At 54.5% G+C, this 12,480-nt stretch overlaps 1 protein-coding gene across 1 annotated transcript in view; it reads right to left on the minus strand.

The window, feature by feature from the left end:
- The window catches only part of EPHA10 (EPH receptor A10), a 35,781-nt gene extending 30,866 nt beyond the window's left edge, over positions 1 to 4,915 (minus strand). Inside the window, exons 1-2 of the mRNA XM_054170338.1 lie at positions 4,841 to 4,915; positions 2,953 to 3,622 (exon numbers count right to left, since the gene is read on the minus strand). Of these exons, the coding sequence (XP_054026313.1) occupies positions 2,953 to 3,556 (604 nt within the window). The 5' untranslated portion in view covers positions 3,557 to 3,622; positions 4,841 to 4,915. The remainder of the gene's footprint in view (positions 1 to 2,952; positions 3,623 to 4,840) is intronic.
- Positions 4,916 to 12,480: the final 7,565 nt, after the last annotated feature.

A 12,480-nucleotide genomic window follows, 5' to 3' on the forward strand; every position in this document is an offset into this window, starting at 1 on the left:
AGCTGTTTCCTCCCTAAAATTGGCTTCAGTCACGTCATCTCTGCGTAGGCAAGGGGCAGAGCCTGGTGATCAGACCATCGCCACCGGAAGGCACACGGTGCCAGCCTGCCCTGCACAGTGCCAGCCTGCCCTGCATGGCGATGCCAGCGCAGGAGAGCAGAGCACAGGGCATTTCCCCAGCACAGAGCCAGCTCCTGACACAGCTGTCAGCAGTGGAAGGAAATAAATGGAGAAGGAAACTTTGCTGCAGCACAAATTTACGTTTCTGTCAAAGCAGAGGGGCTGACAGCTATTTCTGGAAACTGGTCTCCATCATATTAATTCAATGTCTGGTTGAAGTTGTCTCATTTGCAACGAATCTGGCTGGTAAATATTAACCTTGGGCTTTGTTGAAATTCTCCTTGCAGATATTACAAGGGATTGGATGGGAAAGATGAAGCAGAAAGAGACAACTTTACAGCAAATGTCAGGCAGCTCCTCCACATCCCGGTTTCATTTACACAGAAGCTATTGCAATGCACCACAAGGTAAATGGCAGGAAGGGGCCAGAGCTCAGACCTGGTAGAATTAAGGGTAAAAGCACATCAGTGCTGTGAAGCCTTCGGAGAGCAGAAGAGGGCTAGGCAGGTGAGCATCCACACTGCAAGAGGACCTGGTGCTTGCCTGCTGTGCCTCTGCTGGAAATAGGCTTTCAGATCAGAGTGAGCACAGAGCAGCATCTGGCTGCATATCCATCCTGGAGGAGAAAAGCAGGGGGAGTGCTTGCAGTGACAGAACCGCTCCCCTTATTCAGGAGGAGATGTTAGCCAGATGCTAAAGCTGCTCGGTTCCACCCCAGAGATGGCTGCGTCTCAGCGATCAGTGAAATGATTCATCAGAAATGTGCACACCCCTGGCAGCCTGGCAGGTGCTGGGGCTTCTTCAGAGAGGTGGCACAGCACAGGGAGAGGGACAGTGGAAGGGCTGGGCTGTCTCACAGCAGTAATCAGCAGTGCTGGAAATCCTGGCAGCCTTTCTCATCTCTCCTAATTTCAGTGCGAGGATACAAATGCGCTCTCAGCAGCGGGATGATTTCAGCACTTCAATCATGGTTACAGGGATACCAGCCTTGTGATTTAGTTCCAACAGCCTCCCCAGTTCAGTGGGAAATGAAGCTCGTTCCTGCTGCAGAGAAGCTCACACCACCCACACCCTTGTGGCCACCATGGCCACCACCTGCACTGCCAACCTAGCTAAACCCTTACCCATGTGTCAGAAGAGCACAAGAGTGTCATGGGCAAGATGGACCCAGTGGACTCACACCCTCCCAAGCCACCACCACAGGAGCACGGTGGTGGAGCTGGATTTGCTGTGCCATCGCTGGGCTGCTTTAACGTCCCCAAACTCCCCTCCATATTGGCTTGCCTCCAGCTCAAAGGTTTTCATCCTTGTTGAAGAATTTCCACAGCCCTGGATGCCTTTCATCAGAAACCTTTTAAAGTTATTCACTTAGCACTATGCTAATGCTGGGCTCTGGAACCAACCAAAAAACTTTCAACCCTTAAAAACTCTTTTCTGATATTTGACCAGACATCAGACACTGCTCTGCAGAGAGTGACTAATGACCTGCTTTCTGTGAGAGAGGGGGAAAACTTAATTATGGCCATTAAATTACTTCAAATATTTTTCCTTGGAGAATATGAATTATTTAAACTCAACACAGAGAAACCTGAAACATTAGCAAAAGCCTTCTGGGACCTGCTATGTAAATTCCCACTCGGAACAGATGGGGAAAGCATGGCGAGCTGCCACGAGCCGCTGAAGCAATGAACAGCGCTAGGGTTTCGATTCCATAGTTCTCATAAGGTCTTCTTAAGGAGGCCACCAAGTCAATGCCACCACCTGAAGAACCAGAGAAGGCTTCCCACCTCCTGGAGGAAGGGGGCACAGCTGGCACAGTCTAAATATGAGGAGCCTCAAGCAGCTCCAAAGGGCAGAGCTGACTCCTCAGGAAGAGCTCACACGGGAACTGCACCTGCATGGGGCTGCTGTAGCTCTTCTCCTTTCAATCTATCTTGTACCAGTACAAGGTATTACCTGGACACCAGGCAGGGGCAACAAAGGATCTTTCTAGGTGCATCTTACTAAAGAAAAGATCTCTCACGTGTCACAGCTGGTGGTCTAATCACTCTCCTGCCTCAGAGCAGCTCTGCTAACAGGGCTGCTAACTGGGAGCTAATTACACCTTCCAGAGAAGACAAGCCCCAGGTGCTGATGGACAGAGGAACGGCCACAGCTAGGGCAGGATAGGCAGAACTGCTGCCCAGGACCACTGACAGCTCATGCCTCTGCTGAACTGGGACAAGGTCCTGACCATGGCCCAAAAAGGGGAGTTGCCCAAGTGGAGGCATCAGCCCAGCACCTCTCTCCTTTTGGAGGCTCCAGGAGGAGCATCACAGCAGACCCTGCCCCACACTCAGGGCTGACCACACACCTGGCTCTTGCCTGCCTTTCACAGTGAGATCAAAGTGGTCACAGGTTCATGAGAGGGATGCCATTAAGTGGAGGCTACATCCACTTTACAGCTGCTGTTAAACATAACTTTGCGAGCTGTAAAGTCATCAAACTAATAAGTTGTGTCTAAAGCCTGATGACAGGGATATTCATGTTCTAGAGTAATTTTATGGTTAAGATAAAGCTGTGGGAAATGCCTGATGATATCCACAGCCCTGGTACATCTGCCTGGTCAAGACCACACCACAGAGCAGCTCCCACTCCCATCTACCCAACTGTCACCCTTCAAACAAAGGTCTGGCTGTCAGCTGGGGAGCTGCAATCAGCCAAGACCCATTCTGCTGACAAAAGGCAACACCGCTTGTCCTAGCTGTGCTCAGGCAGCAGGCAGAGCAGAGCAGCCTGGCAGCACCATGGACTGACACAGACAGAAGCTGGGACAGAGACAGGCACTTTTACCTCTGCATCCCCCATCCTTCTCCTCGAAGCCAGGACCACAGGCACACTTCCCGATGGGCACCAGCCACTCGCCCTCCGCACTGCAGTGCATCCGGGGGGGGTTATCCACGTCCACTTCAGCATGAGCCACGCAAGTGCCCTTAACTTCCACCAGCGTGGCGAAGGCCACCTCCGCCACCGTGTCCGGGAACACGGCCAGGTTCTGCACGGTGCTGAGGCACTTCTTGTAATAGACCCGCACGGAGACCAGCGCCACACAGGCACCCACATCCTGGAAGCCCAGGTGGAAGCCTCTCTTGCTCAGGTGCCCAATCTCCCTCAGCTCGGTGTTCAGCTTCATCTTACGCTCACCCAGGTCCCCCTGCGTGAAGCTCTCGTCAGCGGCAATGGTGTCGATCTTGATGTGCTTGCTCTCGTGGACGTGACAGCCCAGGTCAGAGTCAGACTCAACGTAGTACAGGTTGAAAGTCTCCTTGCAGGTGCCAGTCACGCCAGGGATGCTGTTGCAGTCCCGCAGGGTGAACTTCAGCTCGATGAAGATGCGCTGGCCATCACGCCTGGCGATCCAGCCTGTCTGCAGCCAGTTGTTCTGGTTGGGCTCCATGACATTGCAGACCTGGTAGGTGCGGATGGGTTTGTAATTCTCATCCACGCCACTGATTTCTTCCCACTGGGGAGAGAACACAATGGGCTGTAAGAGCTCGGGGGCTGCTGTGAGCCAGAGCCAGCCGCCCCAGCACGGACTCACCACTCACTATAAATATCCCCACCACGAGCCTCTCCACCTACAGGCCATTATGTCATAGGCACCAGAAGTCCTCAGCCTACCAAGCCCACAAGCTGTGGTAACACAATGGTGCTGCTGGACCACCTCACACCTGAGCTCTTTGCAGAGATGCAGACACGACCAGAAAGAGGGCACTGGCATCAGGCCTTCTAAAACAAAGTCTGCTTGTGAACCTGGATACATCATCTGCTGAGAAACCAGAGCCTTTGTCTCCCACAGTTCAAAATTTGTCCCTGGCAAGGTACATCTGCACAGCATCACCACACAGCGTAATGCCAGATGGTGCTGAACTGCCCAAAGAAGCCAAAGATGGCCAAAGAGAGGTGACACCAATCACACAAGGACAAGTATCTTTCTGGACAGCAAGCAGCAGATTCTCTGACAAAAGTTTTACCTAGAACATGACAAATCCTCTGACTGCAAGTGAAATGGGATCTCCTCAGAGTTACCAGCAAAGATCCTGGTTAGTGAAGTGATGATTCAACCCTCACAGCCTTGAGGGTGACCTGGCAGCTACCCAAAGCAAAGCTTTCCAGGAGCAAATGCATGCAAGATTTCTAAATGCACCCAAAACAGCATCTCCTCTGCAGACTAACAGCTGAGCAAGGCAGGTGACTCCAGAATCCATGACCACTCCCTCTGAAGGGTTTGTTTCCACTATGGAAAATGAACCCAAGGCAGACAGGAACACAACTCTTGAGTTTGCTCTTCTGGGAGCAGCTACAGGCTCACCCCGGCAGCAAAGCAAGGACCTCATCAAACCAACCTTGTGTGACATTTAGCCCCTGACAAACCCACCCCAGCCACAGCCTCCTCCAAGGGCTGGGTTGATCCCATGGAGCTTGCACTGGTGTGCAAACCACAGCACAAACCCTAACTGACTGGTGGTGATTTGCATGCTACAGGAGAGCAGAACCCTTCTGATAAGCTGCTCCATGCCAGTCACAGCACGCATACAACCAGCACCTCACCTCTCACTCTGTTCCCAGGGTGCCACCCTCTGCCCTCTCCACCAGCTTCAGTGTGGACTTCAGATGCTGCTGAGCACCAAAGGCAGAGCACCAAAGCAAAGGAGGGGAACAGTGCCACCACCACGCTTACCCCGTTGGACGGGTGCGAGGTCCAGCCCAGCTCCGCCTGCGATTCCTTTGAGTCCAGCAGGACAACTGCAGGAAAGACCACACCTTAGCAAGCATACACCAACAGATACCCATTCAGCTGCCCCTTGAGGAGCTCCGCACCGCGTCATGCACCCCAGCTCGCGCCGCCCCAGCCCGAGCAGTGAGTGAGGTCCCAAATGCAGGGCGCAGCTCCTGCCCAGCTCCAGCAGCCACCGAGCAGGACCTGCCCTGCAGGGCTCTGGCCCGAAGCTCCAGTGCAGACCCCAGAGCAGACATCACCGTTAGGCTATCAGAGCCCCGACCTGGAGGGGACAACGCCCCAAGGAAGGCTACAGCCCAAAGGGACCCTGCAGGACAATCCCACCGACCCAGACAGCGCTGTCGCCGCACTGTGCCCATGCCATCCCCCGCGGGCCGAGAGGCGCTGGCCGGTGCTGTGGGGCAGCCCTGCCCTCTGCCCGCAGCCTCTCCTAAGCCGTTTTCCCAAATCCAGGCTCGATTCCCCCTCCGCCAGCGAGCGGACGCGCCCCTGACTGGCGCCGCGCTTGCTCTCGGACTCGAGTCACCGGACACCGCCGGGCGCGGCCATGGGGACCATGGTACCCCGAGGGCTCCCGGGCACTTCTCCGGGCGGTGAATCCGTGCGAGGCAGCGCGGCCCCCTCGCTCAGCGACCTCCGGGGCTGGAACTGTGTGCCCGCCTCACAGGAGGTCAACGCTGCCTCTCGGAGCCGCTGCAGCCGGGGCAGGCTACTGCCTCTCCGGTACCGAAGCCGCACCAATCTCCTCTCTTCGGGATCCCCCGACACGCCCGGGAGTCCCGCGAGGAGCCGCCGACCGGGGCGGCCGGATCCGCCGCACCCCGTCCCGTTTCTCCCGCGCGTCCCCCCGCATCACAGATCGCCAGCACATGCACCCCCACCCCGCGAAGCAATGGCCGAGCTCGCGGGGACTGGCGGGGACACCGCGGGGTGGTCGGGGAAGCGTGCCAGGACCCGATCCGCTGGCCCGAGAGCAGACCCACAGACGCCAGCTGCCCCTGAGCCGCGCCAGCTCCTTCCGGTCACCGCAACGCGCAGCACGACCCGCTGCAGGGGATCGACGCCGGAACCGATGTGGCGGCACCGAGCGCGGCGGCCGCCGGACACGGAGAGCACGGAGAGCACGACGCGGCGTGACCGGCGCGTCCGGAGCACCGGAGACATAGCGCGGCCAGAAACGCAGGTGCAGCGGAGATGCCGCTCCGCCCTCCTGGTCCCAGCTCACCCTGCTCGGCGGCGGCGCGGGGCAGCAGCAGCGGCGACGGCAGCAGCACCGGGAGCAGTGGCAGCAACAGCAGCGGCAGCGCTCGGGGGAAGCCGCCACTGCCGCGCGCCGTCGCCATGGCGCCGCCGACTCCGCGCGCCCCGCGCCGCCGCCGCGCGCCGGCCGCCGCGCCCCGCCCCCGCCCAGAGCCGCCAATCGCCGCTGGCGGGGCGTGGCCGGGAGACGGCTCGGCCAATCGGCCGCGGCCGACGGGGCGTGGAGCGAGGGGGGGCGGGGTGAGGCGCGCCGTTCACTCTGGAGCTCACTGACGGCAGCTGTCGGCGCTCGCCGGAGCGGGCTGAGCGCCGCCGGGAAGAGCTTTGGGCTGCTCGGTCCCGCTGCCAAGGGCAGGGGCTGCCGGTGGGACCCAGAGGGCGGCTAGGGCGCGGATAGCCCGTGGTGACGCTGAGATGCTGTTGTGGTCACAGCCACAACTCACAGTGCCGTGGGACACCCAACGGGTGACATTTGCTCCGTGCCGCCATGAACGGGCAGCCAGCGGCGAGTCAAAGCCGCCTTTCTGCACCACAGCCCCGGGGACAGCGCGGCAGGGCTCGTTACTGCCTGTGCCTGCAAGCGATGCCCAGGAACGCCAGGTTTATGTCTGACTTTGGGGGTTGAAATTTGATTTCCAGCTTCATCTCAAGGTCCTCCAAGCCCAGCAGCTGCCATAAAAGTCAAAGTGGTCAGCCAAAACCCCAGGAAAAAGCAGTGCCAGGCAGGGTGAGTCTTGCCAGAGGGTCATGACACGCAGTGCCATGGCAGCAAACGCAGCATGAGGAAGCTTCGTGGAGACTGGCCAAGCTGGGGGCGGCAATTCCCTACTCATTTGGGTGAGGTGGGTGCTGCCAGGCCCATAGCCTCCTGCACCAGGGGAGGAACTCCACAAGGTTTGTTTGTCATTAATTGTAGGTCCTTGAAAAATGTAGTCAGGCTGAACACCTGTCAGGTTCTCACCTGGTGGCTCCTACCATGATGCCAGAACTTGTTTGTGTAGTAGCACTTGTCCCTGTGGGGTGTTCCCTTCACTGATTATGTGCTGTCAAGGTAAACCATTGCAAATCTGCAACAAAATCACCGAGTCTTTATTTAGCACAGCCTGTCTGGGCTGCAGCACCCAGTACACAGGCCCTGGTAATGGGCATGGATGCCAAGCCCTGTGCACAGCACCAAGGAGCAACGTCCCCAGTCCCAGCAGCACTGCTGGACCCCTACTGCCACAGCTGGCCAGACAGGAATTTTGCCTTTCCAAGCACTTTTAACAGCTGAGGCGTGTTCACTTTTGAGAGGTCTGGGAGGCATTGCATCCATGGCCAAATCTGCTGGCTCTCTAGGGCTCCTGGACAGCTCAGAGGAAGCTGCTGCTGCTGTGGCTGTTTTGAGGAAACATTTTTCAAGCAGGATGATTCACAGCTGGATTTGACCATATCTACCTCTAATATTTCTAGTTGCTTTCCATGCCTTCCAGCACTCCACTCCCACTCCAAATGCTCTTCAGCCACTGTCTTGGCTGTAGCCTGACAGATCTGCAGCAGAGATGCAGGATGCAGACAGCCCAGCTGGGCACCTGGAGCCCAAGGGTGTCTCCAGCTCTCCCTCCAACTCTCAGCCCCGCTGCACACACTGCCACTACCTTTTCTCTAGTAACCTAAGTGGTGACAAGATGCTGGTCCAATTATCAATGCTATTCCCCACTGGAAGCACTCACCACGGGCTGATGCTTTGCTGTGGTGCTGCCACTGCGCATCAGTGCTCCAAGCCCTGACACTACCAGGGTCCAGCCTCGGTGACTGGGTCACAAGTTCATACCGTTAAAACCCTCTCCCCATCACATTATAGGGCAGGGAAGACAGGGTTTATTTATAACCTTCCTCAAGTGGAAACCAGAAGAAGTGACCCACTGTTATTGGAGATTTCTCAAGCCACCCAGGAAGAAAAGTGATATTTAGTTGTCGTTAAAGGCTCATAACTGCATAACAATTTCATGCTATGTTAACTTCTAGGTTTTCTTTCGCATATAAATTTTTAAGGAGTAAAACAGAAAAACCCAGGCACTTGACCTTTAATCACAGTTATTTGTGTGATCAGTCAAGTGTGGGAAAAAGCCAGTTTGCGCTTGAAAGATGCCCTTTAAAATCAGATTGCTCTAATATGACACACAACTCACACAGTGTAATATACGGGAGCTCGCTCACCAGCCCCTGGGGCACAGCAGCCTCCCATTCAGAATTCCTGTGCCGGCTGTCTCTGCGGGGGACGTCGGGAGGTGTTAATGTCACCAAACAGATCAATGCAGACCCCTGGGACAGCTCCATTCACCAGCCGAGACCCGTGGGAGCTGCACGCATCCCTGTCCCTGAAGAGACAGACAGGGAAAGAGCATTTTCAGTGCACGTGGAGGGTTTGATGTTAGAGCTGTTTCACTAGAGGACTGTCGTGCTAATAGAGTACAAAGCTTCATCATTTACCTGAAATATTATTCCAAGCACTTATAAAAGCTTAATATTAGAGCAGCCAGAGGTATTTTAATTATGATTTTGAAGTATTGGTGTTGTTTTGGGCAAATGGCCTCATGAATCTTCTTTTGGTAAAGCTGGATGACTAAAAGCCATCACTGGAGGAAAGGAAACAGAGCAGCCTTTAAATCTGAGGCTGTTGGATAGATTTGTTGTCAGGCACAGCTAATGACCACCAATGGGCCCTTGAGCCCAAAGACTGCCGGGGGCAGGACAGAGGGACTCTGTCCCCCTGGGTCAGCAGACACGGGGCAGGGCTGCTGTCCCAGGGTGGCCCAGCATAGCAGCCTCTCCCAAAGCACCAGCAGCACACCATGGACCCAGTTCCTGCAAGCGAAGGAAGAGGACTACCCTGGTTGTCTGGTCACTGCTGTCACTCATGCCCAACACACAAGCAGCTTCCCCTACCCTGCTGCCCAGTGCCACCGCGGCCACAGGATGAGCTGGAGAGAGAACAGTGGGAAAGCAAAGATGCCTGATTGTCTTGTCCAGGCTCCATATTTCCAGGAGATCTTCTGCAAAGAGCTGGAGGCAGTGTAGCCCAGAAAAAACGTGTAATTCTCTGAGCTGAGCTATTACCTGCTGTAAGTGGAGACAGAAAGATAGTTTTGAAACCACAGTGAAAATAACCCTCCTGGGGAAAAAAAAAAAAAAAAAAAAGAAAATCGATACAAACACCAAGGAAAGAGGATCAGAATCCGAGACCATCAATTCCTGAGATAAAGAGTTGAAAGTCTCAGTGGGAGGACAGCCAGATCTGGACTGAAAAACAAAACTTTGTTTCTTTTGCTGACAAATGACTTTTTATGCTAAAGGACAAAGGAGCCCTCAGTATGTGGCTGTAAGAGCTGCCCTTGAAGAAAAGAGGAGCAGGCAAAAACCTCACAGAACCTTTTGCACCTCTCCTTCCTCTTCCACAGTTGAAAGGATTTTCTTAGCACAGAAAACAAGGGATTTGTGCAATTTCGTGCTGTTTTGGGCATGTCACAAAAAAAAAAGGAAGCATGCTCCCGGACCAGTTTTGCTGCTTCTGCTGTGATGAGGCTGGGACAGAGCAGAGCAGGCAGCAGCAACGCAGCACAAACATCCCACGCTGGACACGGCCAGGTTAGTGCAGCTCCAGCGACACGCAGCAGGTCCCTCCATGCCTCGCCAGCCCCTGCCGAGCTGATCCCGGGGCTCAGACACTGCTTCCCGGGAGGGTCACGCTCCAGCACCGTGCCGATAGCGCCGTCTCATCCTGCACCCTCTCGTCCTTGCTAACTGGTAGAAATCACAGCGAAAACAGAAGTTAATGTAAAGCTTCCCCATAAATCTCCCGAGCAAAGCTGCCCAGCCCTGCCCTGGGGGCTGCCAGAGGAAAAACGCTCTGTCTCTTAACTCCTCTTAAGTTCTGTTTTGTTTGTCTGAAAACAAAAGCAACCAGAGCGATGCATTTGTTTTCGGAGGCTTAATTTTTCTGTCAGCTGTGTACTCTTTGCTTCGGCATCTCTGTGCTAGAAGTGTTTTGCAGCAGCTCTTTAGCTTTTAAGGTAATCACATAAAAGATCCTTGACTACATAAGGGCAGCTAATCTGGGTAAATGCCTTTAAGCATCTTTACATTTCTTGCTAATGGATTTCCAGGCAGCCCAGGGAGATCCACGTTCTAGAAAATAATATAAAATATAGTAAGTGTCTGATTTTTTTAAATGCCTCCCATTCGTCATATCCTGAGAAAATCCAGAGCTCCAGGCAGCCTAAGATTATTACACTTACATAAGTAATACCCCCTTCTGTCATCATCAATAAGATGGGGGCAGGGATCCACTCAGCATCAAATTCCAACTCAAGTGGAGACAAATTATCACACTCTATTAATTAGAGCCAGGCAGGACGGATCCGGGTGCCGCAACCAGGTGACAGTATGTGAAGGGCAAGCCAAGGCATTTGCTGAGTCCAGGAGAACCTCTCTCCCCACGCTGGCCAGACCCTGCCTGCCCTTGGCCACCGCACTCCCCCCAAACGCCCTGAGCATAGGGCAGTCGGGGACCCACACACCCCCCCGAGGGTTGTGGCAGTCACCGCTGACCTGCTGCTGACCACAGCTCCAACCCCTACCTGGCTGGCATTGATCAAGAGGAAACCATTTGGTGCTAATAGAAAAGCAATTTGGAGCTCAGGAGAAATGCAGGTGTAAATTAGTGCTAATTAATGCCCAATTACTTAAACATATTGACTTTGGGCATGTGCCGTGCCCTGCCCCACCCTTCCTGTCACTCTTGATCACCAGGAGCAGAAATACTGACCTGCTGCACTCCCACGGCCAGCGAGCAGAGGCAGTAGGGGCAAGGCCCTTCCAGCTGGACCTCAGAGTTCTAACCAGGCTGGGGTAGGGTTCCCCAGGGAAGAGTAGTCATGCCCTGCAGAGACCCTTTGGTGGTGGTGCCAAATACAGGGCAGGACACTGCCACCTTTGTGCTCTTCACACGCAGCCTTTCTGCTGCTTCTCTTCTCCTGGCTGGGAGACAGAACTTCAGACTGAGAGCTCAGGTGCCTGAGCCTCTGAGAGCCCAGGTCTGTGATAGAAATGATGATATACTTGAAGCATAATGGTGCAAACAACCATTATCATAATTTTGATACCAATTACGTGTAATTTGAACAAAGGAGTTGTCCTAGCTTTGATTTGCTCTCCTTGTATTCCTGGCTGGTTTCATTAAAATCACTTACAGAGATTTGCAGCAGTTCTGTTTGAAGTGCTGTCATTAGGATGCTCGTTTGCAGTGGCGTCGGAAATCATCTCACAGCAGGCTGTTTATGTGTTTTACAAAGGGATCTGCAGCGGGTGGCCATCACTTGTGGCCCGATGGGTTTCAGACAGACTGGTCCTGCTGGCCTTGCAGTCAGGCGAGGCAAGTGCCCAGCCTTGGGCATCAGGAGGGATGCTCCACCAGAGGCCAAGTGCCTGCCCCGGTGCTGAGCTCCCACCACAGCCTGTGCTCTTTCCTGGACCTCCTGTGACTGCTCCCAGCAGCACTGTGCTGAATTCATGCCAGGCTAGATCATGCTGTTCCTGAAGGCACCTACAGCTCTGTGCATGCATCCCCATGCATTCTGGAGAGGGACCCCAAAGTGCCAGCTTGCCCCAGCTGTGGATTTCCCTTTTCCATATTTTCCCTGCTTGTTAAGAGTATCCCAGGATGTTAGGGGGTGGAAGGAACCTCCAAAGATCATTGAGTCCACCCACCCCCTCCCCCTGCGCCAGAGCAGAACCATAGAATCCAGCACAGGTCACACAGGAACACATCCAGATGGGTCTTGAAAGTCTCCAGAAAAGAAGACTCCACAACCTCCCATTTTCACATGCAAGTATTTGCTAAATCCCCATTGAAAACCAGTTACCCCAGATTTCTAACTCCATTGGCCCCTCAATAAAGTGGCAGCAAACATCTCTGAACAAGAAAGGCGCTGAAGTTGCAGGACCGAGCTGCCACGGCTCTCCTTGGGGGGACGCAGCCCCAGCTCCTGTTCATTAGGCAATCAAAGATGCAAGTTGCATGACACTGATGAAGAAAGACATCTCAGGCCTCAATCACCACAAGGTGCTCGACAATTATGCCTCGGTGGCAGGGCGAGGGTGATGGGGAGGTCACCCAGAGTGAGTCTTTTCATCTGTCGCTGCTAAGGGAGGGCAGAGCATTCTGCAAATGATAATTAGCAATTCGCTCCAAGTGGGGCTAATTCCTGCATGTGTTTTGCACTCCAGGACTCAGCGCTTGGGCAGGCTCTAAATAAGGCACCAGCTCGGGGTGTCCAGCT

The sequence above is a fragment of the Dryobates pubescens genome, chromosome 20 (genome assembly GCF_014839835.1).
Source record: "Dryobates pubescens isolate bDryPub1 chromosome 20, bDryPub1.pri, whole genome shotgun sequence".
In the NCBI taxonomy this organism is placed as follows: domain Eukaryota; kingdom Metazoa; phylum Chordata; class Aves; order Piciformes; family Picidae; genus Dryobates; species Dryobates pubescens.